General features: G+C 32.5%; 1 protein-coding gene and 1 long non-coding RNA gene across 3 annotated transcripts in view; one reads left to right on the top strand and one right to left on the bottom strand.

The window, feature by feature from the left end:
* The window catches only part of LOC126881687 (probable multidrug resistance-associated protein lethal(2)03659), a 463648-nt gene that overhangs the window by 177859 nt on the left and 260397 nt on the right, over positions 1 to 25392 (bottom strand). For both annotated transcript variants that reach the window (XM_050646099.1, XM_050646105.1), the window contains one exon: positions 12788 to 14065. In XM_050646099.1, coding sequence (XP_050502056.1) covers positions 12788 to 14065 — 1278 coding nt within the window. The remainder of the gene's footprint in view (positions 1 to 12787; positions 14066 to 25392) is intronic.
* On the top strand, positions 7077 to 7895 carry LOC126881708 (uncharacterized). Its single transcript, XR_007696966.1, has 2 exons — positions 7077 to 7578; positions 7706 to 7895. It is a non-coding gene; the product is annotated as an uncharacterized LOC126881708 (long non-coding RNA).

Genomic DNA, 25392 nt, shown 5'->3' with positions numbered 1-25392 from the left:
TGAAAGTAATGATAAAGTTGCATTTGAAAATGGCACGCAAGTTATTATTGAAAGTAATGATGAAGTTGTATTTGAAAGTGAAAATAAGCTTTGTGGTGAGGTGGTTCGTCAAGAGATAAGTAGGGTAGATAACGTGGAGTGGAATAGGTATACAAGAGTCAAGTCCAGAAAATGAACTTCCTATTACTCACCAAACTCTTCAAGTGAACGATATTGCTTTGTCGACAGTTAAAATGCCAGTGGCAGTGAAGAAACGAGGACGCCCAAAAGGACAAGGCCTGACAGTAATAGGACTACCAAAGAAAAAGAAAAAGAAAAAGAACCCCAAAACATTTCCAAATAAATCCATGGTTCCATTCCAAGGAAAGGATTAAATTTCTATCATTAATTTTTTTCTTAGTTTACCTTAGTTTAGTTTAAAACAGGTATTACAATAAATAAAGACTAATTTAATTATGTATTTATCATTACCCATAATTAAAATACGTTTTAATACTTCACTTTGTTTTATTTTTCGTTTATAACAAAATCTTCTAATATGTATTAATAAATTCTTTATCAGAAATTGATACTAAGATGACCAGCGTCCAAGCGAACGGGAGCCGAAGAAAATGCCGTCAAACGTATCATAAGAATGACGTCATAGCTGTTAACGGCATTATAGTGCACGACCGTTTGACGGCAGTTTAAGTACAGCGTACAGCGTTTTATAAATGCTAGAATATTCCACAGGGTGTTGCGAACTTTGAGAAAAAAGCACAGTGTGATTCGTAGACCCGGTGTACAATGAAAATTTACCTGTTTAACAACAATATTATTACAGCAATATTGTTAAGACTAAGGCTATAACGTGTTAAAAAAATTACTTAAATCGGACAATAAATTTAAGTTTAAAAGTTTAAAAAAACTGGAGTCAAAAGCGAACAACTACATTATAAGAAATAATAAGAAATTTTTGTACTTTTGAAAAATTTTCGTTTTATCAAAACAACTTTACTTAACAAAAATGTACCTTTTAAAAAAATAAACAAAACCGTTTTTTTAATTTTCTTTAAGACCAAGAGTAATCTAGCTATAATTTATTATGTTAGCTCTTTTTCGTCAAATGCTAAATATTGTTAGTCCAGAAAGCCACTGCTCATCCGCTAGGAAAAATATTATACTGATTCGGATTTTTTGCACAATCTTACTCAAAAAGGACTCCTTTTAACAAATTTGCATGTTGCGAGGACCAAAAGGTGGTCAAAAATTTTTTAAACGTTATTTTTTTGTTTTTTTCCTAAAATTATTTTTTTTTGCATGGAAAAAAGTTTTCTTAGGTTTTTTGGATCATTCCAAACAGAAAAGGTCTTTAGTGACTTTTCTCTAAAAATGATAGTTTTTGACATATAAGCGATTAAAAACTGAAAAATAGCGAAATCGGCCATTTTTAACCCTCAAAAACTATGTGAAAAACTCAAAATTTGAATGTTGCCAAGATAGGCAGATATTCTTTAAACATCGATTGATGAAATCCCAAAGAGTTTTTTGCAATACAATATTCAAAACTCCTTTGTTTTTTAATTGCTAATCAAGCGTGCGCGACACTATTTTCCACCGACAGTATGGTGCAAATGAAAGGAATAAATTCGTTATTTCGTAAACCGGCGACTTTAAGGAAAAATCCCGAAACAGGTCGATTTTTATTTTTAAGTTATGATATTGTGGCATATATGGTATACTAGTGACGTCATCTATCTGGACGTGATGACGTAATCGATGATTTTTTTAAATTAGACTAGGGGTCGTGTGCTAGCTAATTTGAAAGGTTCTTCAATTCTTTATTCAGTAATATAAACATTTACATAATTATTTATACAGGGTGTCCAAAAAATTTTTATTAAATGAAATTATTTGACAAAAAAAGAAGTAGAAGGACACCCTGTATAAATAATTATGTAAATGTTTACATTACTGAATATATAATTGAAGAACATTTCAAATGAGCTACCACACCACCCCTATTCTCATTTAAAAAAATCATCGATTACGTCATCACGCCCAGACGGATGACGTCACTAGTATATCATACATGCCACAATATCATAACTTAAAAATAAAAATCGACCTGTTTCGGGATTTTTCCTTAAAGTCGCCGGTTTATGAAATAACGAATTTATTCCTTTCATTTGCACCATACTGTCGCATGTCGGTGGAACATAGTGTCGCGCACGCTTGATTAGCAATTAAAAAACAAAGGAGTTTTGAATATTGTATTGCAAAAAACTCTTCGGGATTTCATCAATCGGTGTCTAAATAATATCTTCATATCAACCTACCTTGGCAACATTCAGATTTTCAGTTTTTCACATAGCTTTTGAGGGTTAAAAATGGCCGATTTCGCAATTTTTCAATTTTTAATCGCTTATATGTCAAAAACTATCATTTTTAGTGAAAAGTCACTAAATACCTTTTCTGTTTGGAATGATCCAAAAATCCTAAAAAAACTTTTTTCCATGCAAAAAAAATAATTGTAGGAGAAAAACCAAAAAAAACGTTTAAAACATTTTTGACTACCTTTTGGTCCTGGCAACATGCACATTTGTTAAAAGGCGTCCTTTTTGAGTAAGATTTTGCAAAAAATCCGAATTAGAATATTTTTCCTAGCGGATGCGCAGTGGCTTTCTGGACTATGTATGTAGTTTCAAAGTCAAAAGACGGGAAAACTATACATTTTTCGAGGATAACTTGTTAAAACTAATTTAAAGTATTTAAAAATATCTATCTTCAGAAATAAAAAAAGTCCTTAGGTCAAAAATTAAGTGACTTATAATGAAAAGAATGTCAGTCCCAATCTTTTTCAGCGAAGAAGTGATCGGAAGCAACCTCCTAATCACCAGCCTAATTAAAATTAGTTACTGACCTTATTTGGTCTTCTTTATTATTAATACGTTCTAGAAATTTGACCGGCTTAGAATGATTAGTTTAAAAAATGGAGTAAAAAGCTAATAACGAATTTTTGTGGTTTGGAAAAAAATTGCATTTTCTTCAGAATAGAAAGATTAGCATCAGAGATACGAAAAAATGTTTATCTACTCTATCTCATATTATGCATAAGTTTTTAGTTTGTGGAAACTGTCATTATAGATATGGTAGGGGAGCCCAAGTGGGGATTTTTGCAGTTACTCCAGCGCGTCAGATTATCATAAAGGAGAAACTTGGTACCCTGCAGATGTACCTCTACCATATATTGGCTCTTAACATAGGGGAGTTCGTTCAGGGGGGCCCAAAAAAATCTATCCTTAAAAATACTATCTAAAAATTGTCAGATTAAGATAAGGTAAGTTAAGGACATGCAAAAGAGTGTATATTTTAAAAATCTGACGATTTGAGTACGGAAATGGGCGAGTCAAAAAGTTTCAAAGTTTCGAAAAAATCAAACTAAATGTTCAATATTTTTTAACAATCTATCGAAAGATACCAATCATGACCCCCCCACGGAGAGGGGAGGGGGGTAAATTTAAAATTTTGAATACAAATCCCGCGATATTTCGCAAAACAAACATCAGATCTAAAAACTGCAAAATACACTTATTCAATCTTTTTGAAAAATCTATCTAATGGTACCAAACACGACCCCCCACGAAGATGGGGTAGGGGTTACTTTAAAATCTTAAATGGGAGCGCCCATTTTTATTGCAGATTTGGTTTCTTTGCATAAAAATAAGCAACTTCTATTCGAAACATTTTTTGAATTATGGATAGATAATCGGAAAAAACGATTGTTGGAAATGGAAAATTAAATTAAAAATGGGAAGTCCCCACTAAAATGGAAAATTTTACTTAACTCTTTTTGGCTTTAGGACCTAATAATCACAACCCGGGAGGTAAGGGATCGGACTTAACAACAATACATCAATCAATCCAAAAGTCGACCTCACCTGCACGAGTGGTAGTCTAAAATTACCCGGTGCCCCCTGCTACATAACAGACGAGGTTCTGGCGACCGAGTATGAGCGGGATAGCCATACAACAGTTACAGGGAATCAAGGAAATGTGATCCCTACAACTCACCAACCCGCCTGGCCAGCATGGTGTTTTAAGGCTATTTTCCCCAAACTAACAATGTTGAAATTAAAACAAAGCGGAAATGGACCCCAGGTGGGTAGGAGAAATCCGGAGTCCACATCGGGAAACCGCTCAGCCTCAAGGATTCTGGGGGAGTCAAAAGCTCGACAAGAACAAATCGAAAGAAGAAAGAGAAAACGAAAAAAAAAAGCAATGCAACAGAATACACATAGCGACATATAAGATCAAATCCATGGCTCAAGATGAAAAGCTGTACGAACTCGAAGAGGAATTAACTAAAATCAAATGGGACATTGTAGGATTGTCAGAGGTCAAAAGAAGAGGAGAAATGTGTATAGAACTAGAAACAGGAAATCGCCTCTATTACAAAGGAAAGGAGGACGAAACATATGGAGAAATTGGATTTCTAATCAAAGAGAAAATTAAACAAAACGTAATCGAGTATAAGAGCATATCAGATAGAGTAGGATATATCATACTAGAAATTAACAGGAAGACCAAAATGAAACTAATACAAGTATATGCTCCAACAACAACACGTGAGGAGGAAGACATTGATAACTTTTATGATGACATTACCACAGCAATGGAAGACAAAAATATAAAAACAACAATCGTTATGGGAGATTTTATCGCAAAAATCGGAAAGAAAATGGAAGATTCAGAAAACAAAATAGGAAACTACGGACTTGGATCAAGAAATATTAGGGGTGAAAGACTACTAGAATATTTGGAACAACAAAACCTTCATGCAATAAATACATACTTTAATAAGAAGCCAAACCTAAAATGGACATGGGTCTCCCCAAATGGGGTGACAAAAAATGAAATAGACTACTTCCTCTGCCAAAATAAATAAATCTTCGAAGACGTAAATGCACATAATAAATTCTCAACTGACAGCGACCACCGCATACTACGAGCCAAAATAGAAATAAGTAAACTAGAGACGCAGAAGAAAACCAATGGCTATTGACCATAGCAGAATAAAACAGAAAGCAGAAGAATATATACAAATTTTAAGGGAAAACTATAAACCACAAGTAGCAAAGGAAGAGTCAGAAATTAATAAGATTAATGAAGAAATTAAAGAAAAATTCTTTTGAGAAGCGGGAATGAAAACTGCCAAAAAACTAAGAACAAAAAAATAGATTAAGTAGCGGGAGAGTTAAATTAATGAAAAGTAGACGAAAACTAATAAGCGAAAACAAAAGAAACACGGTAGAATACGTAGAACTAAACAAACTTATTACGAGAAAAACCAGAGAAGATTTAAGAAATAAGGGCCTAAAATGCTTACGACCAAATTTAGGGAAACCACTACTCATTTCAATAAAGGATGAAACAGGACGGGAAGAGAGGAGAAAAGATATCAGAAGAAGTAGAAAGGTTTTATAAAGAACTATACACCTCAAAGAAAGACGCAAACCTCAACACTCAGGAATATATCAAGAAAAAAATCATGAATGTAAACTCAGAAACCAGATGGAATCCTTGCTGAAATGTTGAAAGAAGGGAAAGAAGAAATCTTACAAACATTAAGAAATCTATTTAATAGTTGTATACATAAAGGAGAAATACCCGACGAACGGAACGAAAGTCTTACAATCCTGCTATTTAAAAAAGGCGACAGAAAGGTCATAAAACATTACAGACCCATCTCACTGCTGTCGCAAACGTATAAACTATTCATGAGGATTATCAACAACAGGCTAACACACAAATTGGACTTATATCAACCAGTAGAGCAGGCAGGATTCCGAAAGGGATATAGCACCACTGACCATCTTCTAACAATTATGACACTAATAGAGAAAGCTAAAGAATACCATATAGATCTGCACTTAGCGTTCGTTGAGTACGAAAAAGCTAGAAAGAAATAGAAAAAGCTATAAACAACTGTAGAATAGATTCCAGACACAGAATGCTAATATATAATATATACATATAAGAAAGCAACAATGACAATACAATTGGAAGAAACCACAAAACCCATACCAATTAACAGAGGAGTGCGACAGGGAGATGTTATTTCTCCTAAACTATTTACATTAGCACTGGAAGATGTTTTCAAAACAATGGAATGGACAAACATTGGAATAAACATAAATGGAAAGAAACTAAACCACCTAAGCTATGCAGACGATGTAGTAGTAATAGCCTCAAGTTTTGAAGAACTACAAACAATGCTAACCGAACTAGCAAATGAATCCGAACAAATAGGTCTAAAAATTAATTTTGCCAAAACAAAAACAATGACAAACACACAAGATAATAGAAACGTAATACTAAACCACACCATAATAGAAGCGGTTAATGATTATATATATTTGGGACAGATAATAAAAATAAATAAGGAAAACCAAACAATGGAGGTAAAAAGAAGGGTCAGATTAGCCTGGGCAGGATTTGGGAAATTAAAATGGGTCCTAAAGAATAAAAAAAATACAATACTTAAAAACAAGAGTGTTTGACCAGTGCATACTCCCACTTCTCATATACGCATGCCAAACATGGACCTTGACCAAGGCAAACATGGATAAAATAATGAAGACACAAAGAGCCATAGAGAGAGAAATGTTAGGAGTAAAGTCAACAGACAAAAAGCAAAACAACTGGGTAAGAAATAAAACAGAATTCAAAAACGCAGGACAACAAATAGCCAGGCTAAAATGGAGCTTTGCAGGTTATAACGCTAGACAAACGGACAATAGGTGAAATACCACGATACAACAATGGAGACCATGGACAGGAAAGAGAGCAAGAGGACGACCCCAGATGAGATGGGGAGACGACATTAAAAAGATAGTAGGAACGCACTGGAAACAGAAAACACTAAACACAAGCAAATGGAGGAAACTGGGGGAAGCCTATGTTCAAAATTGGACGAATTAAAGGGCAAAATAAGAATCACAACCCAATAGGTCCCCGAAGCGCTCGAGTGACTGCACATTTAGCATACTTTGCTCCCCTAGCAATAGCAGTGCGGGAAGGATTTAAAGTGAGTAGGGTCATTCCAAAGTGAGTCTTATCCATTTTTTATAAAAATTAAGTTGGCACTGAATATCGCTGTAACATTGATTTGGACATACTATTATAACAAAATACTGTTGCAAATCGCTTCTTGTTCTATATAAAATTAGTCTAAATATTTCGCATCTTTCCAAAATGCGCGTTATCCACGAGCAGTGTCATCTCAAAGCGAACCTTATCCTTTCCAGCCAATGGCTGCCTCCGATTTTTAGCCACGTGATCGTTTTGAGGTTTTAACTTGCGTGATTAGATTAGGTTATTTTACTGTTTATTATTGAAAGAGTGTAAATTCCTTATACTTATTACCTACACTATTAATGAAGTAAAACCTAATTAAATTATTGTTCTTACCGACAAAGTACGTGTTTAATATTTTAAACTGTTATGGAAGAAGCACCTAAAGAAGTAGTAAAAGGTTGTGGCAGAAAGAAGGTTTCTAATCCAAAACTGTGGGCAAAAACACAAAAAATATAACAGGTAAAGATGTTTTATTAGTTTACTGTCAAAGCTGTGCTATAAATAACTAGTAATTCGATAAAACTGTTTATTCAAGTATTATTTTTTCTGTATTGCTTATATCAATCCAATCAATCGTTTGTTTCAGATATGCAGCAAAGAGAGATTACTGCGAAAGTTATTTTCCAGAACCTGCTGAATTAAGAGTTTAATAACTAAAAAATGTGTTTAGTGTTTTTGTTTTTTAGCTTATGTGACCATAACATTATTGTTATTTTAGCCAAAATCTGTTTTAGGTATAAGATTATTGTTTCGAATAAAAATATTCGTTCACACTACTTCCTTTGTCTACATTATTGTTATTCCAAAAAGCGTCTTATCCACTGCGTTGTTCCAAAGTGCGTCTTATCCAAATTATATTTAGTTTTTTTGAGCTAATGACGCAAAAACGATTTGAAAAACCTTAACGTATACTAATGTTATGAATTATTAATGAACACTAAAAAGTTTCATGCAAAAAGAACCATCTGATAATAAAAAAATGGTTTTTTCTAATTCTTCAACATTTTTCTCGAAGGGATAAGATTCACTTTGGAATGACCCTACTCAAGTGTGCGTGAAGTGACAATGTATTTTAAATGGGATTTACTTTTTCGCACTGTTTTTGGGACACTTTCGTATAGTCAAATATCCTTAACTTTCGCGTTGTCATGGTGATGGCATGTGAGCAATAAATTACAACAAAAGTTTTGACAGTTTTATGGTTTGAAAGAAGTTAGAATTTTTAAATGTCAAAGTTCTAAAAATTGTAGAATAGAAATAAATTCCAGTGACGAAGAGTTACAGTTTTTTTATTTATTTATCGTAGATAAAATATTGTATGAAACTGTGCGTGAAGTAATTTTTGCGAACTTACGCAATATACAGGGTGTTTGGTAAAGAATGGGCCATAGCTTAACCTTAGATTCCTAAGGTTAAAATAGGTCGATTTAAGCTAACCCACCTTAGTACAAAAGTTGATAATATCCGAAATACAGGGTGTCAAAGTTAAACTTTTATTTTATTTATTTTTGAATATTTCCTGACAGGCATGGTAATTTCCTGGCACGAAATTTGGTAAGTGGTGCTGGTATTGTACACCCTACTAAATTATGTTAAACAAATGTTTGTGGCTACTACAAGAGGCGTACGACAGGAGAACGTGAATGGTTGACCTTTCCAAAATTCTACACCACTGGCGGAATTTCTATTTTAGTGCAATTTTTTTACTTTTCAATACTTTTTATGTAAATAACATACTCTTCATTCGTAACGATAAAGCCATTCGTTTTCGAGATATTTGAAGCTAAAAACGAAGGAGCATAATACATTAATCAAAATAAGTGTGCCTTTTCATTTTTAACTTCAAATATCTCGAAAACGAATTAATTTCTCGTTACGAATGAAGAGTATATTATTTGCATAGAAAGTTATCGAGAATCTAAAAATTATGCTAAAATAGCAGTTTCGCCATTGGCGTAGAATTTGCAAAGGGTCAACCATTCACTTACCCCTGTCGTACGCCTCTGGTATTAACCAGAAACGATTATTTAACATAATTTAGTAGGGTGTACAGTATCTACACTTTTTGCTAAGTATCATAAGTATCATAAGGATATGTCAAATAGTTTTATAGTACCGGGCCCACATAATTCTTAAAGTTTTAAATAAAGAATAAATTATTAAAAAAAAACAATACTTTAAAACAATTTGACATATCCGTGTCATACGTGGCAGAAAGTGTAGGCACTGTACACCCTAATAGATTATGTTCAATAATCGTTTGTGGCTACTACATTGGTTGACCCTTCCCAAATTCTACGCCAGTGATTAAACTGCTATTTTAGCATAATTTTTAGATTCTACTATACTTTATATGCAAATAATATACTCTTCATTCGCAACGATAAAGTCATTAGTTTTCGAGATATTTGAAGTTAAAAAGAATGTGTGTGTACTTTGTACGCACGTAAGAAGTTATACTTCTACTACATATTATGTGATTTTTAAGACTATACCAAAAATTTAAAAAAATAAAAGAATAAAACGCACACAAACACATTGAAAAATGCCACAAAGAAAAAATGATTTCTGGACGATAATAATTGTTGGCAAAAATTTTAAATACGCATTTGCTGAAAAAAAAATTATATAACAAATATACTTACAATCATAATATGCATAAAAAAATAAAAAAATAAAACTTGCATCGGGAATTGAACCCTTGAATTTCGTGCCGCTTTGACTCGTAATCGAGGCGTAGACTCACTCGTCCAATCGCACATTATTTATCATGTGGAAAAATACGGTAACTGAACGTTTTACTGTTTGACAGTTGTTTTGGAAATTAAATTATGTATTTTAAATTTTGTGGAAGAAAATATAAAAATATAACAAAACAGTAAGAAAACAATATATTAGATGAAGATTGGTAGAACTTTTGTTGGTAATCAAATTAAGTATGTAAATCAAAGCATTACATACCTACTAGATAAATAAATCTACGCCAAAAAATCATAATTTAAAAATAAAAATCGAACCTAATTTGGGATTTCTCTCTAAAATCCGCATTCTTGAGAAAATAAATGTATGTATTTCAACCTAATCCAAATGTATAATTACAATATGATTATAATAAAAACTAGGTACTTACCAAATTAGAATGAGTTTTCCTTGTCCAAAATAGTCCAAAAGTCCAAAAATATAGGTATATGAAAACTATTTAAAAAGGCAGTATAACTATTAACTAACTTTTGTTTGTTGTTTCTTTTCACACAAATTTTAAAACGCAACAACCATAAATAATCTAACTACAGCTGTGCCACAGCCACCATATTGAATAATTTTTGACATGTCATTTGAACATCCAATCAGAACAAAGTTATAATGCGCATGCGCCCGGTCGCTAGGTTTTCCCATATAAAAATTTACCCTCTATCGCCGGTAAAGAAGTATAACTTCAAAAATGAAAAGGCACACTTATTTTGATTAATGTATTTTTTTGCTCCTTCGTTTTTAGCTTCAAATATCTCGAAAACTAATGGCTTTATCGTTACGAATGAAGAGTATATTATTTACGTAGAAAGTCTTGGAAAATCAAAAAATTGCATTAAAATGGCAATTTCACCAGTGGCGTAGAATTTGGGAAGGGTCAACCATTCACGTTCCACCGTTGTACGCCTCTGGTAGTAGCCAGAAACGTTTGTTTAACATAATTTTTTAGGGTGTACAGTACCAACATCATTTACCAAATTTTGTGTTGTTGTCCCATGCCCGTCAGGAAATATTCAAAAATAAATAAAATAAAAGTTTAACTTTGACACCCTGTATTTCGGTTATTATCAACTTTTGTACTAAAGCAAGTTAGCTTAAATCGGCCTATTTTAACCTCGGAAGATTTAAATCGGAATCTAAGGTTAAGCTATGGCCCATTCTTTACCAAACACCCTGTATAGCACTTGCTTCGCTCGTGCTATAAACATCGTGTGCGTTCGCAAAAAGCATACTTCAACTGTTTCATAATTATCTATTAAATATGAAATTGTAGCTTATTTAATTCCCAAGAATCTGGGGAAGACCTATTAACAATTAAAACTTATAATAACATGCAAAAACCACCTTTACCAACCCTTTAAAAGTCACCTCTTTTTGCGATTAAGGATTTTAAAAAGATTTAATATTAATAGCCTTATAGACCTTGTAAAAACCTACAAAATTCTTTTTTACCAAACTTTTATAAGATAAAAATTGAAAAAGTTACGGTTAAAAAATCAATATACCCCCTCTGCGGCTCAGTGGTAAGAGCGCCTACCTTTGATCGAAAGGTCCGAATGGTCGTGAGTTCGAATCTCACCAGGGTCAGTAATTTTTCATTTATTATAAATTAATAAATGAAAATAGTTTCTGTCCTTGTGGGATCGGTACTCACCGAAGGGACCTCAGACGTTCGGATGCAATTAGCGTCTCTTTGCAAAGACAATGACGTCGACTTTGCAAAGTAACAAGACACTTACTCAACACACACACTAGACATGACACTAGGTACCCAACTGCAAAAATTCACCGTACCTATCGTGGCCATGAGTTGTCAAGGCATTAGCTAAATAAAAAAAAAATCAATATTTTTTTTGAAAAAAAAAGGAGAAATCCAATTGGAAGCATAATAATGTAGGTTAGCGGTGTTTTTATTCATTGGCCTTATTCATTCTTCTTTATTTATGTATTATTAATAGATTCTAGAAGTTTGACTGACTTAGAATGATTAGTTTTACAAAAACTGGAGTCAAAAGAGAATAACGAATTTTTGTAGTTTGGTAAAAAATGTCATTTTCTTCAGAATAGAAAGATTAGCATCAGAGATACGAAAAAATCTTTAAATATAAAATTGTAGGTTATCTAATTCCCAACTTGGTTTGAAAAAATTTTTTCTACGGCAAAAATTGAGTGAATTGTAAATGAGTATTATCGAAAAACATTGATTTTTGCTATAGAAAACTTACTAAAGAATGTATGGAACATTTTTTGCTTAGAATGAATGTTTTTATCAACTTTTGCGGTCAAAATATAATAAAAAATTTCCACCCCACAGATGGGGTGGGAACCACCCCCATGGTAAAAGTGCCTTTCGGTATCATATAGATTTTGACCCTTGGACTATTCACTACTTATTCTCAAATTTTCAAGTAAATCGATCCATTCTGTAAAAATTGCAAGGTGAAAAGCTTCGGTTCCTGGACTATATTGGCCATACTGCTATTCAATTATTATTACTTTTAAAAATAAAAAAAAATGAAAAACAAAGCTTTATTTAGATTTATCCATATAGAATTCGGATAAAAGCTACTTTGTGTACTCATTTTGGTTTTTTATTTTCTACGAACCACTTTTCATAATGTAATAAAGGTGATGTACTGTTAAATTATAAAAGTAAAAGAATAATACATATTCAATAACACAAGTTCAAAAGAATAGACCACTTTTGTTGACATTTGACCACCGGTTATTGGGATATTCCAATAACCGGTATTCTAATAAGCGGGTTCGACTGTATAATAATTGTATCTAGATACAATTGAACTAAAGGTCATATGTTTAACATTAAATAAATAAAATTCCTTGTGAAAACCAAAACAATATTAACAATAATTATTAATTTTTAATATGCTAAAAAATTTACCAAACAACTACTTACCATATTGTTACAAAATATTCTGAAGAAGTGTCGAGAACCTGACTCAGAATAAAAGCTAAGAGTAGTATTACAACTTTACATAAGTTTCCACCAGCTCTAATATAATTCATATAAACGTAAGTAGTAACTTTCCCTACACCCTTCTCTTCTTTTATTAAAGCAGGAGCTTCTTTTTCTCCCTGGTTTTCGATATATAGTTTATTTTTAACGTGTTTCTGATTCTTTTCATCTTCTTCCTCTTTTTCTAGATTTTCTAGGAGTTTGGTAAATATACTATTCGATTTTATAATATCTTCGTATGAACCTGATGCCCTTACCATGCCATTCTCCAGCAAAATAATATTTGCTACAGTTTTTAAATATTGCAATTGATGTGTGACTAGAACCACACATTTGTCAGCTAAAAATCTACAAATGCATTCTTCAAACAAATGTTTTCCAACATGAGTATCTACCGCGGACAGCGGATCATCAAGAAGATATATATCTGCTTCTTTATATATTGCTCTAGCTAAATTTATTCTAGATCTTTGCCCTCCACTAAGAGTAATTCCTCTCTCACCTATTCGCGTTTTATCACCATATGGTAAAAGAGTTAAATCTCTTTGTAAAGCACATACCATGAGTACTTCTTCGTACCTCTGTTTGTCGTAGGGTTGTCCAAAGAGAATATTTTGCCTAATGGTGCCACCAAACAACCACGGTTCTTGTGATGCAAATGATATTTTTCCATTCACTTCAATGTAACCCTCTGAAGGTTCTAATTCTTGAAGAATTACTTGAAATAGTGATGATTTTCCACTACCTACTGCTCCTACAACGGCCACCAAACTTTTCGAAGATACGTCCATTGAAATTTTCTCCAAGTTCATCTCAGAGTGAGATCTATCCCATTTTGCGGAAACTTGGTGTAACTTAAAACCTGTATTGATCATAGTTTCTTTTTTAAGACCTTTTGGGTCTAAATCTGAAAGATTTAAAAATGCTTTGTTGACTCGGCCCATTTTTTTCTCGTCTAACACAAGAAATGCTTGAATTCTACGAATAGATGCCAGAAGTTCTGATACCTGTGAAACTGATTGAGGAAAAAACATGGTAACTATGCCCAGTATTCGATAATAAGATGCTATGGTGTATGCGTATGTTGATGTTAGGGTATTTCCCGTAGCAACGTAGGTAATAACAGCTAGTGCAATCGAACATCTACTGTTGCTAAGACTCATTGACATTAAGAATCCTTTAATGTAGGAGCTCATCCTAATGAATTTGATTTCGTTCCTAAAAAATAACCAAGTACATTACTTACGCACACAACAGTAGTATTATTTAAAAAATAATTATAAAAATTAGGTTAGCACAATAGATGAGTTATATTTGAAATAAATGTCTATAGATGACTTGAAGGCTATGTACCTCCCAAGTACATAACTTACAATACTATTAGTATATTAACAAAAAACTTATAAACATGAGGTTAGCACAATAGTCGAGTTATCTTTAAAACATATGTATGGTTCGTAGAGTATAAATACCATTGCACGTCATCCGCGTCATGGCAAGTGACGTCACATGATACCAACCCAAAATATTTACGTCGTAGATCTGTTTGTTTATAGAAACTTTTAGCCAAGTACACTGGAATTACAGCCACTAGACATATTTACTTATGTATGCGTAGAAATAATATTTTAAGATTTCAATTAATGTAAACTTAAAGAAATATATCATAATTTGTATCATTTAATTTGTATAAATGGATTATAAAGCGTTTTTATGAAGCACATTTGTCAGGATCATAATTTAACTGTGATAACTTATTTGGCTGTTATTTGGTGCTTTATTTTATTTGTTTTTATTATTTATTTTAACGTAAGATTAGTACTAGACTTAGGCAAATATGCAAATTGCATATTTTGCACGTTATGCATAAAAAAATGCAAAAATGTCAAATCTTGCATATTTTTATAAAAGTGTGCTTAAAGTGCATATAATTTGAAATTTTGGTTGTATATATGAAGAGTACAGGGGAAAAACAAGGAATGTCACTTTTTTGTGAATTTCGGCTTTTCTCGCCATGTGGTAGCAAAAACTGAGTACTATCGACTAGACTATGGATTCAGGACAATAACCAGAAAGATCAGTCTATATAAATTTTCCAAGAATTTGCATCCCGGCGAAGGACCAGCAGACCAGCATTGTCCGCACGCCACTGAACAAAAATAAGAAATGTTAGCAGTTGTTTTGTGCATTATTAAATTAATAAGTTAATATAGATTAATATTACATTTAGGGCCGGTTGTTCGAACGCTAATCAACAATGATCACTATCAAATATTTAATTACTGTCACAACTGTCAATGTCAACTTTGGTTGGGTTGCTGAAAACATAATTGATTATAATTATGAGATTAGTTAATCAATTAACATAACAATTATTAACATAATTGATTAACTAATTTCATAATTGTAATCCATAATTATGTTTTTAGCAACCCAAACAAAGTTGCCATTGACAATTGGTAACAGTAATTAAATATTTGATAATGATCATTTTTGATTAGCGTTCGAACAACCGGCCCTAAGATTATTAAGGGCCGGTTGTTCGAACGCTAATCAAAAATGGAATCAACTGATCATTATCAAATATTTAATTACTGTCACGCAACTGTCAATGTTAACTTTGTTTGGGTTGCTGAAAACATAATTGATTACAATTATGAGATTTATTAATCAATTATGTTAATAATTGTTATGTTAATTAATAAGTAATAATTAATTAATCAATCAATTATGTTAATTATCATAATGATCATTGACATAATTGATTACAATCAACTGATTGACGTACGTTTTTTTGTGCATTATTAAATTAATAAGTTAATATAGATTAATATTACATTAAGATTATTAAGGGCCGGTTGTTCGAACGCTAATCAAAAATGGAATCAACTGATCATTATCAAATATTTAATTACTGTCACGCAACTGTCAATGTCAACTTTGTTTGGGCTGCTGAAAAAATAATTGATTACAATTATGAGATTTATTAATCAATTATGTTAATAATTGTTATGTTAATTAATAATTAATAATTAATTAATCAATCAATTATGTTAATTATCATAATGATAATTGACATAATTGATTAAAATCAACTGATTGACGTACGAATGGGGGGTGTTGTTATTTGATGGTTGTTAAGGGGACTTAATTATAATCAACTTCTTGATTAGCGTTCGAACAACCGGCCCTTAGAATTGCTAGAAATCTGCTAAGAATCTCCAAAGTAATTTTTAGATATCATCAGAATTAAACCTTTATTTATGTTTATCTCAATATACATATATAAAATGTGACATTTGTTGATTTTTCCCTGTACTCTTCATATATTTTTATGTTCGTGTCAAAAATAGCTTGGGAATCCGAATATTATTTTTTTTTTATTTACAACAATCCGCCTTAACCTAGTAAGGTTATTAGCGGGATAGTTAACTTTGTTTAACATATTACATTCTTTTAGATACAAAAGTAGTTTACTAGTGTTGTTAGTGTCTAAAATTTCTTTAAGATTGTTTGCTAAATGGTATTTAATTCTCTGTCTATTGAATTTTTCACACTTTTCCACTAGCACATGCTTCACTGTAAGGGGTGAACCGCACTCATCACAAATTGGAGATTCTTATTTTTTAAGCAAATGTTCAATAGAAAACTGGGTATGTCCAAGTCGTAAACGGAAAATAATTGTTTGCTGTCGTCTGGATATCTCGGGTGGTTGCCATGGTCCAACCTTATTTTTTGCCTCCTGAAGCTTTGATGGTGTGGATTTCCATTTATTGTTCCAGTTTTCGAATAGATGTTTTATGAAGTAGCTTTTTAGATCCATACTTACAGATTGGGGTGACATAGGAATGCTGTTATCATTTATGGCTTCTTTGGCATTTTGGTCTGCTGCTTCATTACCTGCTACTCCAACATGTGATGGGACCCAGAGAAACTTGATTCTTAAATCTTCAGTATGCAATTTATATAGTTCTTCCTTTATTAGTTAAGACTATTGGATGCTGCGTGTACATTTTCCTGATTAAGTGTAGTGAGGACATAGAATCTGTCACGATTAATATTTTGTTCATCTTATTCGCATTTGCATGCAGTACTGCTTGGTAGATTGCGTAAAATTCTCCGGTTAATACAGTTGCGGTATCTGGAATTTTATGTTTGAGAATCTCCGTGTTGTTAACAATTGCCACTCCGACTCCATTTTCAGTTTTAGACGCGTCTGTATAGTATAATGTGTAATCGGAATGCGAGTTAATTAGATCTCTGAAGTGTTGTATGATGAGATTAGGGTTATAGTCCAGAAAGCCACTGCGCATCCGCTAGGAAAAATATTCTAATTCGGATTTTTTGCACAATCTTACTCAAAAGGACCCCTTTTAACAAATTTGCATGTTGCCAGGACCAAAAGTTGGTCAAAAATTTTTTAAACGTTTTTTTTTTGTTTTTTTTAGGTTTTTTGGATCATTTCAAACAGAAAAGGTCTTTAGTGACTTTTCTCTAAAGTTGATAGTTTTTGACATATAAGCGATTAAAAATTGAAAAATTGCGAAATCGGCCATTTTTAACCCTCAAAAACTATGTGAAAAACTGAAAATTTGAATGTTGCCAAGGTAGGTAGATATTCTTTAAACATCGATTGATGAAATCCCGAAGAGTTTTTTGCAATACAATATTCAAAACTCCTTTGTTTTTTAATTGCTAATCAAGCGTGCGCGACACTATTTTCCACCGACAGTATGGTGCAATGATAGGAATAAATTCGTTATTTCGTAAACCGGCAACTTTAAGGAAAATTCTCAAAACAGGTCGGTTTTTATTTTTAAGTTATGATATTGTGGCATATATAGTATACTAGTGACGTCATCCATCTGGGCGTGATGACGTAATCGATGATTTTTTAAATGAGAATAGGGGTTGTGTGCTAGCTCATTTGAAAGGTTCTTCAATTCTCTATTCAGTAATATAAACATGTACATAATTGTTTATACAGGGTGTCCAAAAAATTTTTATTAAATTAAATCATTTGGAAAATTGACAAAAAAATTAAATTATTGGACACCCTGTATAAATAATTATGTAAATGTTTACATTACTGAATAGAGAATTGAAGAACCTTTCAAATGAGCTAGCACACGACCCTTATTCTCATTTAAAAAAATCATCGATTACGTCATCACGCCCAGATGGATGATGTCATTAGTATACCATATATGTCACAATATCATAACTTAAAAATAAAAATCGACCTGTTTCGGGATTTTTCCTTAAAGTTGCCGGTTTACGAAATAACGAATTTATTCCTATCATTTGCACCATACTGTCGGTGGAAAATAGTGTGTGGCATATATGGTATACCAGTGACGTCATCCGTCGGGGCGTGATGACGTAATCGATGATTTTTTTAAATTAGAATAGGGGTCGTGTGGTAGCTCATTTGAAAGGTTCTTCAATTCTCTATTCAGTAATGTAAACATTTACATAATTATTTATACAGGGTGTCCTTCTACTTCTTTTTTTGTCAAATAATTTAATTTAATAAAAAATTTTTGGACACTCTGTATAAATAATTATGTAAATGTTTCTATTACTGAATATATAATTGAAGAACCTTTCAAATAAGCTAGCACACGACCCCTATTCTTATTTAAAAAAATTATCGATTACGTCATCACGTCCAGATGGATGACGTCACTAGTATACCATATATGCCACAATATCATAACTTAAAAATAAAAATCGACCTGTTTCGGGATTTTTCCTTAAAGTCGTCGGTTTACGAAATAACGAATTTATTCCTTTCATTTGCACCATACTGCATACACATGCAACGGTGGAAAATAGTGTCGCGCACGCTTGATTAGCAATTAAAAATCAAAGGAGTTTTGAATACTGTATTGCAAAAAACTCTTCCGGATTTCATCAATCGATGTTTAAAGAATATCTACCTACCTTGTCAACATTCAAATTTTCAGTTTTTCACATAGTTTTTGAGGGTTACAAATGGCCGATTTCGCAATTTTTAATCGCTTATATGTCAAAAACTATCAACTTTAGAGAAAAGTCACTAAAGACCTTTTCTGTTTGGAATGATCCAATAAACCTAAAAAAAATTTGTTCCATGCAAAAAAAATAATTTTAGGAAAAAAACAAAAAAAAAACGTTTAAAAAATTTTTGACCAACTTTTGGTCCTGGCAACATGCAAATTTGTTAAAAGGGGTCCTTTTTGAGTAAGATTGTGCAAAAAATCCGAATTAGAATATTTTTCCTAGCGGATGCGCAGTGGCTTTCTGGACTATTAGTGCTATTTTTTTGGAATTGTAATAGACTGCAATTGACTGTTGGAATTTTTACAGTCCAAGGTGGAGGTGAAGATAGGTCTTTGTATTCATATAAGGGTGGAAATTCCTGCCAGTTAAGTAATTTCATTGCATGGTAGATTCTGCGAGAATATGGGAGATTGAGCTTTGAAGAGTCATTAGTTATGGATATGTCTAAAATGTTATTTATTGGAATTCTTTTGTGTGCATTTATGTTAGAAGCGTAATTAAGGGTTAACAACTGTCTACGAAGCATTAGAGTGGGTTCGCCTATTTCAGCTTGTATGCTATTTATCGGAGTTGTTCTGTATGCTCCAAGTATAATACTTAGGGAGGTGTTATGTAGCGTATCCAAAGGTTTTAACGTTGTTTTACTGGCAGATGCATATGCGACACATCCGTAATCAATCTTAGAACGAATTAAGGATCTATATAGCATGAGCAGTGTTTTACCTTCAGCACCCCAAGTTTCTGTGAGCTAGATACTTTAACAAGTTAAGGCCATTTCGACATGAAAGAACTAACGGCTGAATATGACTTTTCCAATTTAACTGTTGATCAAATATCATTCCTAAGAATTTTATTTCGTTTGTATAGGAAAGATTTTGATTATCAAGCGTAAGGTTTGGTTTATCCTCGATATGTTTTTTTGAAAAGATTATACATTTTGTTTTATTAGAACAAAAACTAAAACCCGTACTTAGGGACCAATTTACTAGTTTATTTAAGTGTTCCTGTAATATTGACGCTATATGATTTACGTTTTTGCCTTTGATGTAGAGAATCAGGTCGTCAACATATAGTCGTGCCTGAACAGGTTTCGCAATGAGTTTTATTATATCGTTTATTGCTATTAAAAATACAGTAGGGCTGATGACTGATCCTTGTGGGATTCCGTTTTGTTGTTCTCTAAGATAGTGATAGTTCTCTAAGATAGATTGAAATGTTCGTTGAGTTAAAAAGTTGTTTATGTATGCCAAAATATTTCCTTGATATCCCAACTTGTTTAGAATGTTCAATATACGTTGTTTCCATACCGTATCAAATGCTTTAGTTACGTCAAAGTAAATCGCCATACATTTTTGGTTATTTTTAAAAGCTTCGTGAATAGCGTTTTCCAGATCGATAATGTTGTCGTTTGTAGATCTGCCTGGTCTAAAGCCAGCTTGTTCGATGATGAGTTGATCATTTCATTCCAGGTTCCACATTGGTCTTTTGTTGACTATTTTTTCCATAAGTTTACATGAGGAACATGTTAATGATATAGGACGATATGATTCTGGGTCTAATTTATCTTTATTCGGTTTAATAATAGGGAAAACAATGGCATTTTTCCAGATTTTTGGAAATGATTTTTGTGACCAAATAATATTGAAAATTTGGAGCAGAAACTCTTTCGCCACTATGGGAAGTTTTTTAATAAATTGTATTGGTATGTCGTCTGGACCTGGTGAAGTGCCTTTTATGCTATTAAGTGCTTCTTGAAACTCCCCATAACTAAGAGGTATATTAATAGCGCTGGATTCGTCGGAAATTGTAATGGGTACTACCTCCTCCTCTTGTTTGTATATTAGGAACTCCTTGCTGTAAATTTCGTTGGATGAGAATTTTTGATAGGTATCAGCTAGTTCATTTACTATATCCTGTGGCTCAGTTAGTAGCCTTCTTTCTTTCTGTGTTCCCACAATTTGTTGGTAGGTATGCTGTCCTGTTATTTTTTTAACCTTATTCCAAACAGATGATATATTGTACTGCTGTTTATGCTAGATACGTATTTTTTCCATGATTCTTGTTTGCTTTTCTTTATTATTCTTCTTGCTTCGGCTCTACATTTTTTGTACTCTGTTAATATTTCATTATTTTTGTATTTTTTGTAGCGGTTCCAAATTGATTTACTTAATTTAATAGCGGCCTCACATTGTGTATTCCACCAGGGAACTGGTTTGCGCTTCTTTAAAGATTGGGATTTTCCTATAGTTATATTAGCAGCTTCCAGTACAAGCTGGTTGAGGCTCGTGAGTGTGTCGTCAATGGAGTCTGAAATTGTAATCTGGTCCATTCTCTTTGATATAATTTTCTCAAATTCAATCCAATTTGCCTTTTTTAGTTTCCATTTTTGAGTTGGTATTGTATTTGTGTTTACATTTACGGTATGCTTTATTAAGATTGGGAAGTGGTCACTACTATACAAATCATTTAGTGCTGCCCAGTCGAGTTGGGTGAGCAATGAGGGTTCACATATAGAAAGATCAATGGCGGAAGAAGTTCCCGTAGCCATATTGAATCTTGTTGGAGAGCCATCGTTAAGTAGGCATAGGTTCATAGTGTTAAAAACTTGTTAACATATTTCCCCTCGGTGTTGTTTTATTTGATCCCCATGTTATATTATGGCAATTAAAATCTCCTGTGATTATTCGAGGGGAAGGAACTTGTTGGAGAAGATTAAGTAATTCGGATTTAGTTAGAGTTTTTTCTGGTGGAACATAAATGCTACAAATATTGAACTTTAGTGGGACCAGTACTGTTACAGCGACTGCTTCAATATTAGTTGTGAGGTTAATATTTTGGACAGGTATATTTCACTTTATATATAGAGCTACTCCTCCACTAGCATAGTTCTGATTGGGTCGATTAGTGTAAAATCCGGTATAACCTTTCAGGTTGTGTGCTGAATTATTTTTGAAGTGGGTTTCTTGTAACGAAATAAAGTCTGGTGCATATTCTGAGATAAGAAGTTGTAACATGCTTAAATGGGTGTAATACCAATTTAAATTCCATTGTAATATACTATTGAAAGTGATTTATTATTTAGTTGAAGCACATGAATCACTATCGGGTTCAGATGTTTCAAGTTGTAATAGCTTTTCTAGTTTTTTGCGTAGTCGTGTGACTCGATTTTTTAATTTTGAGTCAGTAAAATGAGGATGAGTGTCTGTAAGCATTTTAATGAGTGATGTTAAATCTGGTGCATAATCCTTAACAATATTATAGACATCTTTAGCTCCGTGTGTCTCATTTAGTAAATCCCGAAATTGATCGTAATTTAAGACATATGATTTTGAATGTTTATTGATAAATCTTTTAGCAGCTTCTTCGGTTTCTATTGTTACTTTAGCTGCTGTGTGAATTTGATTTTGTGATTTCTGGTCTACTTGTATCTGCTGTTCTTGGGGTGAGTCTTGAATGGATGTAATTATGCTTTTTTCGAGTTCAGAATTGGTGTCGGCTCTAATTTTTTTGGATGTAGGATTACTTTTATTACTTTCTGTGTTAAATACATTGGATGCTAGCTCTTTTGTTGAAGATGGGGTTTCTGATAAATGTTTTTTGGTTGATGTTAATGTTTCTGTTATTGGGAGGGTCATATTTGACACCTCCATCGAATTTATTGGTAGAGGAGGACTGATAATTTTTTTTTGGTGATCTGTTGTGGTAACCTGTGAAGTAATACTTTGAGGTGGATTAGAAGTTGGAGTAGTGTTTGACATATCAGAATTGGTTAGGGGAGTGGTTTCTGATGAACATTGTGAGGCAAGATGGCCATGTTGTTTGCATTTGAAGCAAAGCGATTGGTCGCTGGACAAATATATTTTGTAGCTAACATTATCAGAATTAACCATAATAAAATCTGGTATGGGTAAATTATTTAGGGGTTCTATGTATACTTGACGCCTAAAACTGAGTATGTGGCTATATTCAGGATTTGTAGCTCCAATTCTCAAACATGTTATTGGTGACATCAATTTCAAGCCTAGGTTCTGGAGAAGATTGCTTAACATTTCCTGTAGTATTGTTGGATGAACATTAGATAAGAGAAGACGTTGTGATGGAGTAACTAATCTACGTGCTAGAAGTACTTCATTATTTATTTTTATAGATCCTGTTTTATTTAGAAAGTCATCAACTACAGCTTTACTTGAAAGATAAATGCATACTCGGTTATTAGAGATTCTTGACGAATAAATAATATTTTTTGGTTGAACGAGTGGTCCTAGTTGCAATAAATAATAATCTTGCAATTTTGCGCCATTGATTGAACTGAAGATGATGGCTTCTTCTTTTAGTGGAGTTTTTGGACTAGCTTGTTGAGATGCAATAGTAGAGTACATTGGATTGTTTTGAGAAGTGGTAGGAGTTTCCATTGTTGATAAATTATTATTCATCATTTAATTTCACTTGAACGATTTATTTTAATTATTACCATATTCAAGTACGGCCCTGGTTTTAATTGTTGTTAATAAAAAAACAGTCCGGTGTTTTGTTGATATGAAGATTTTATTTGGTGAGATATCCAAAATAAATATATTATTTCAATTTAAATAATGTTCTTCTACTCACGTATTTGGGTCTTCTTATAACACTAACTTTATTGAATAGGTATATAACTTTTGTTAATTTACTTTGGTGAAAATACTCGTATAAAATTGCGAATATATCGGAGCTGAAATTAAACACACTTTGTGTTTCGGAATCAGGTCCGGTCTCCAATATTAATTTTGATTTATGAATATTTATGTTTTGTATTTTTGTTTTATGATTATTTTTGTTGTATAAATATTTTTGTTTTATGAATATTTAATTTCCCTTGGTATTCAAATTTTTGGTATCAGAGTGTATTACCTACCTAACACTACTAACAGTACTAATGAAAGATAGCGACTTTTAGTTTTGTCAAGTTTTTCCCTGAATATTAAAAATTAGGGTTCCAAAATCTGCAGTTTATACAGTAGGTAAAAATTTTTATTTTGAGGTTCGTTTTTGGTATTCTAAAATTAAAGCGGTGTACACGTGTATTTGTAATTGTGAATAATTATCGTGCTAATAATTATTATTGTGCCGAAAATAAACTGTGTTTCAACTTGGATAAAACCTTCTTTCAAACCTTCTCTGTAGATATGGATAAAGTTTACTGCTCATTTTGTGGCAAAACCATAAGTACATACGTATTATTTGTTATTTTATTTTAAATATTTACACGGTACACAAAAATCTTAAAAATTGAGAATAATAAAATTTCCACGAGGAAATTAAATTCCTGTAGCTGGCTGTATAATACCATGAGTCACAAAAAATGGGTAACTTTATTTGTAAAAGGTATATATTTATAAAACCTTTAAATGGGCTACATCAAAATAATGGTAGGGGAGCCCAAGCGGAGATTTTTGCAGTTACTCGAGCGCGTCAGATTATTACATGGGGAGAAACCTTGTACCCTGGAAATGTACCTCTACCATATATTGGCTCTTAATCCAGGGGAGTTCGTTATATATATATATATATATATATATATATATATATATATATATATATATGTATAATTATTGTGTTTTCAATTTATCAATCAAAAGCAAAATGAAAATTAAATTAAATTTTTTTTAATAACGCGGGCACATAAATTTGATACACCCTGTATATTGAGCTGTTTTAAAATTTATTAGAATTTAGTGAAGGTAAATAGATTTCTCTTTTAACGAGCTTTCCGAGGAACCATTAAAGACTTTTGTGAATAATTAAAGTGGAAAGAACTATGTATTTAGATTTAAAATGGAAAAAAATTGTTTACTGGATAGGTGATTATCAATTTCTCGAAATTGATAATTGAAAAGAAAGTTGGAATTTTAATATCTTCATTTCAATACGAGTATATGTGGGAGAGTTTCTCCGAAAGTAATTAGGAGTGTCGGAACAAATTTGAGGGTGACTGTTGTTTGTCAAATGGAAAAGTCAATGTTCTGATTCTTGGAATGTGGAAAAGGAAAAGATGGATTGGATGATTGAGAGAGAGTGAAAAATAATTCATTGTGTTGTTGGCAGCGATAAAGAGCGGTCTCGACGTGTTAAGTGCAGAGATAGTTAGCATATATCAGTGGCTAGTTGATAGTGGAGAATAGTGTTGAAAAGTGGAACGAGAGACAGATCAAATCGAGACGAAATACCTCTTTGATTCTGTATTATTGTGAGAAGGAGAGCAGATAATTTTTGGAGTTTTGTTTGAATCGAGAACGGGTCAAAGAGACACGGTTTGTTGGAGAATAGTGCTGGTATGCTGATAGTTTTGAAGCTGGACAACGGAGAGAGGCTTTGATGAGTAGCCTTTAACATAATCAACGAGGGAGAGCTGTTTGGGGTCACGAGAAGACATCCGAGTGAGGGAAGCAAAAAGGTCAGTCAATTTATGTGAAAGAGATTTTTATGTTCGGGAAATAGATTTTTGAGTAAAAAGCATATGA

This window comes from Diabrotica virgifera, chromosome 1 (genome assembly GCF_917563875.1).
Source record: "Diabrotica virgifera virgifera chromosome 1, PGI_DIABVI_V3a".
Classification (NCBI taxonomy): Eukaryota; Metazoa; Arthropoda; class Insecta; order Coleoptera; family Chrysomelidae; genus Diabrotica; species Diabrotica virgifera.
Note: the sequence above shows the minus strand (reverse complement) of the source record. Positions and strands in the feature narration are given on the sequence as shown.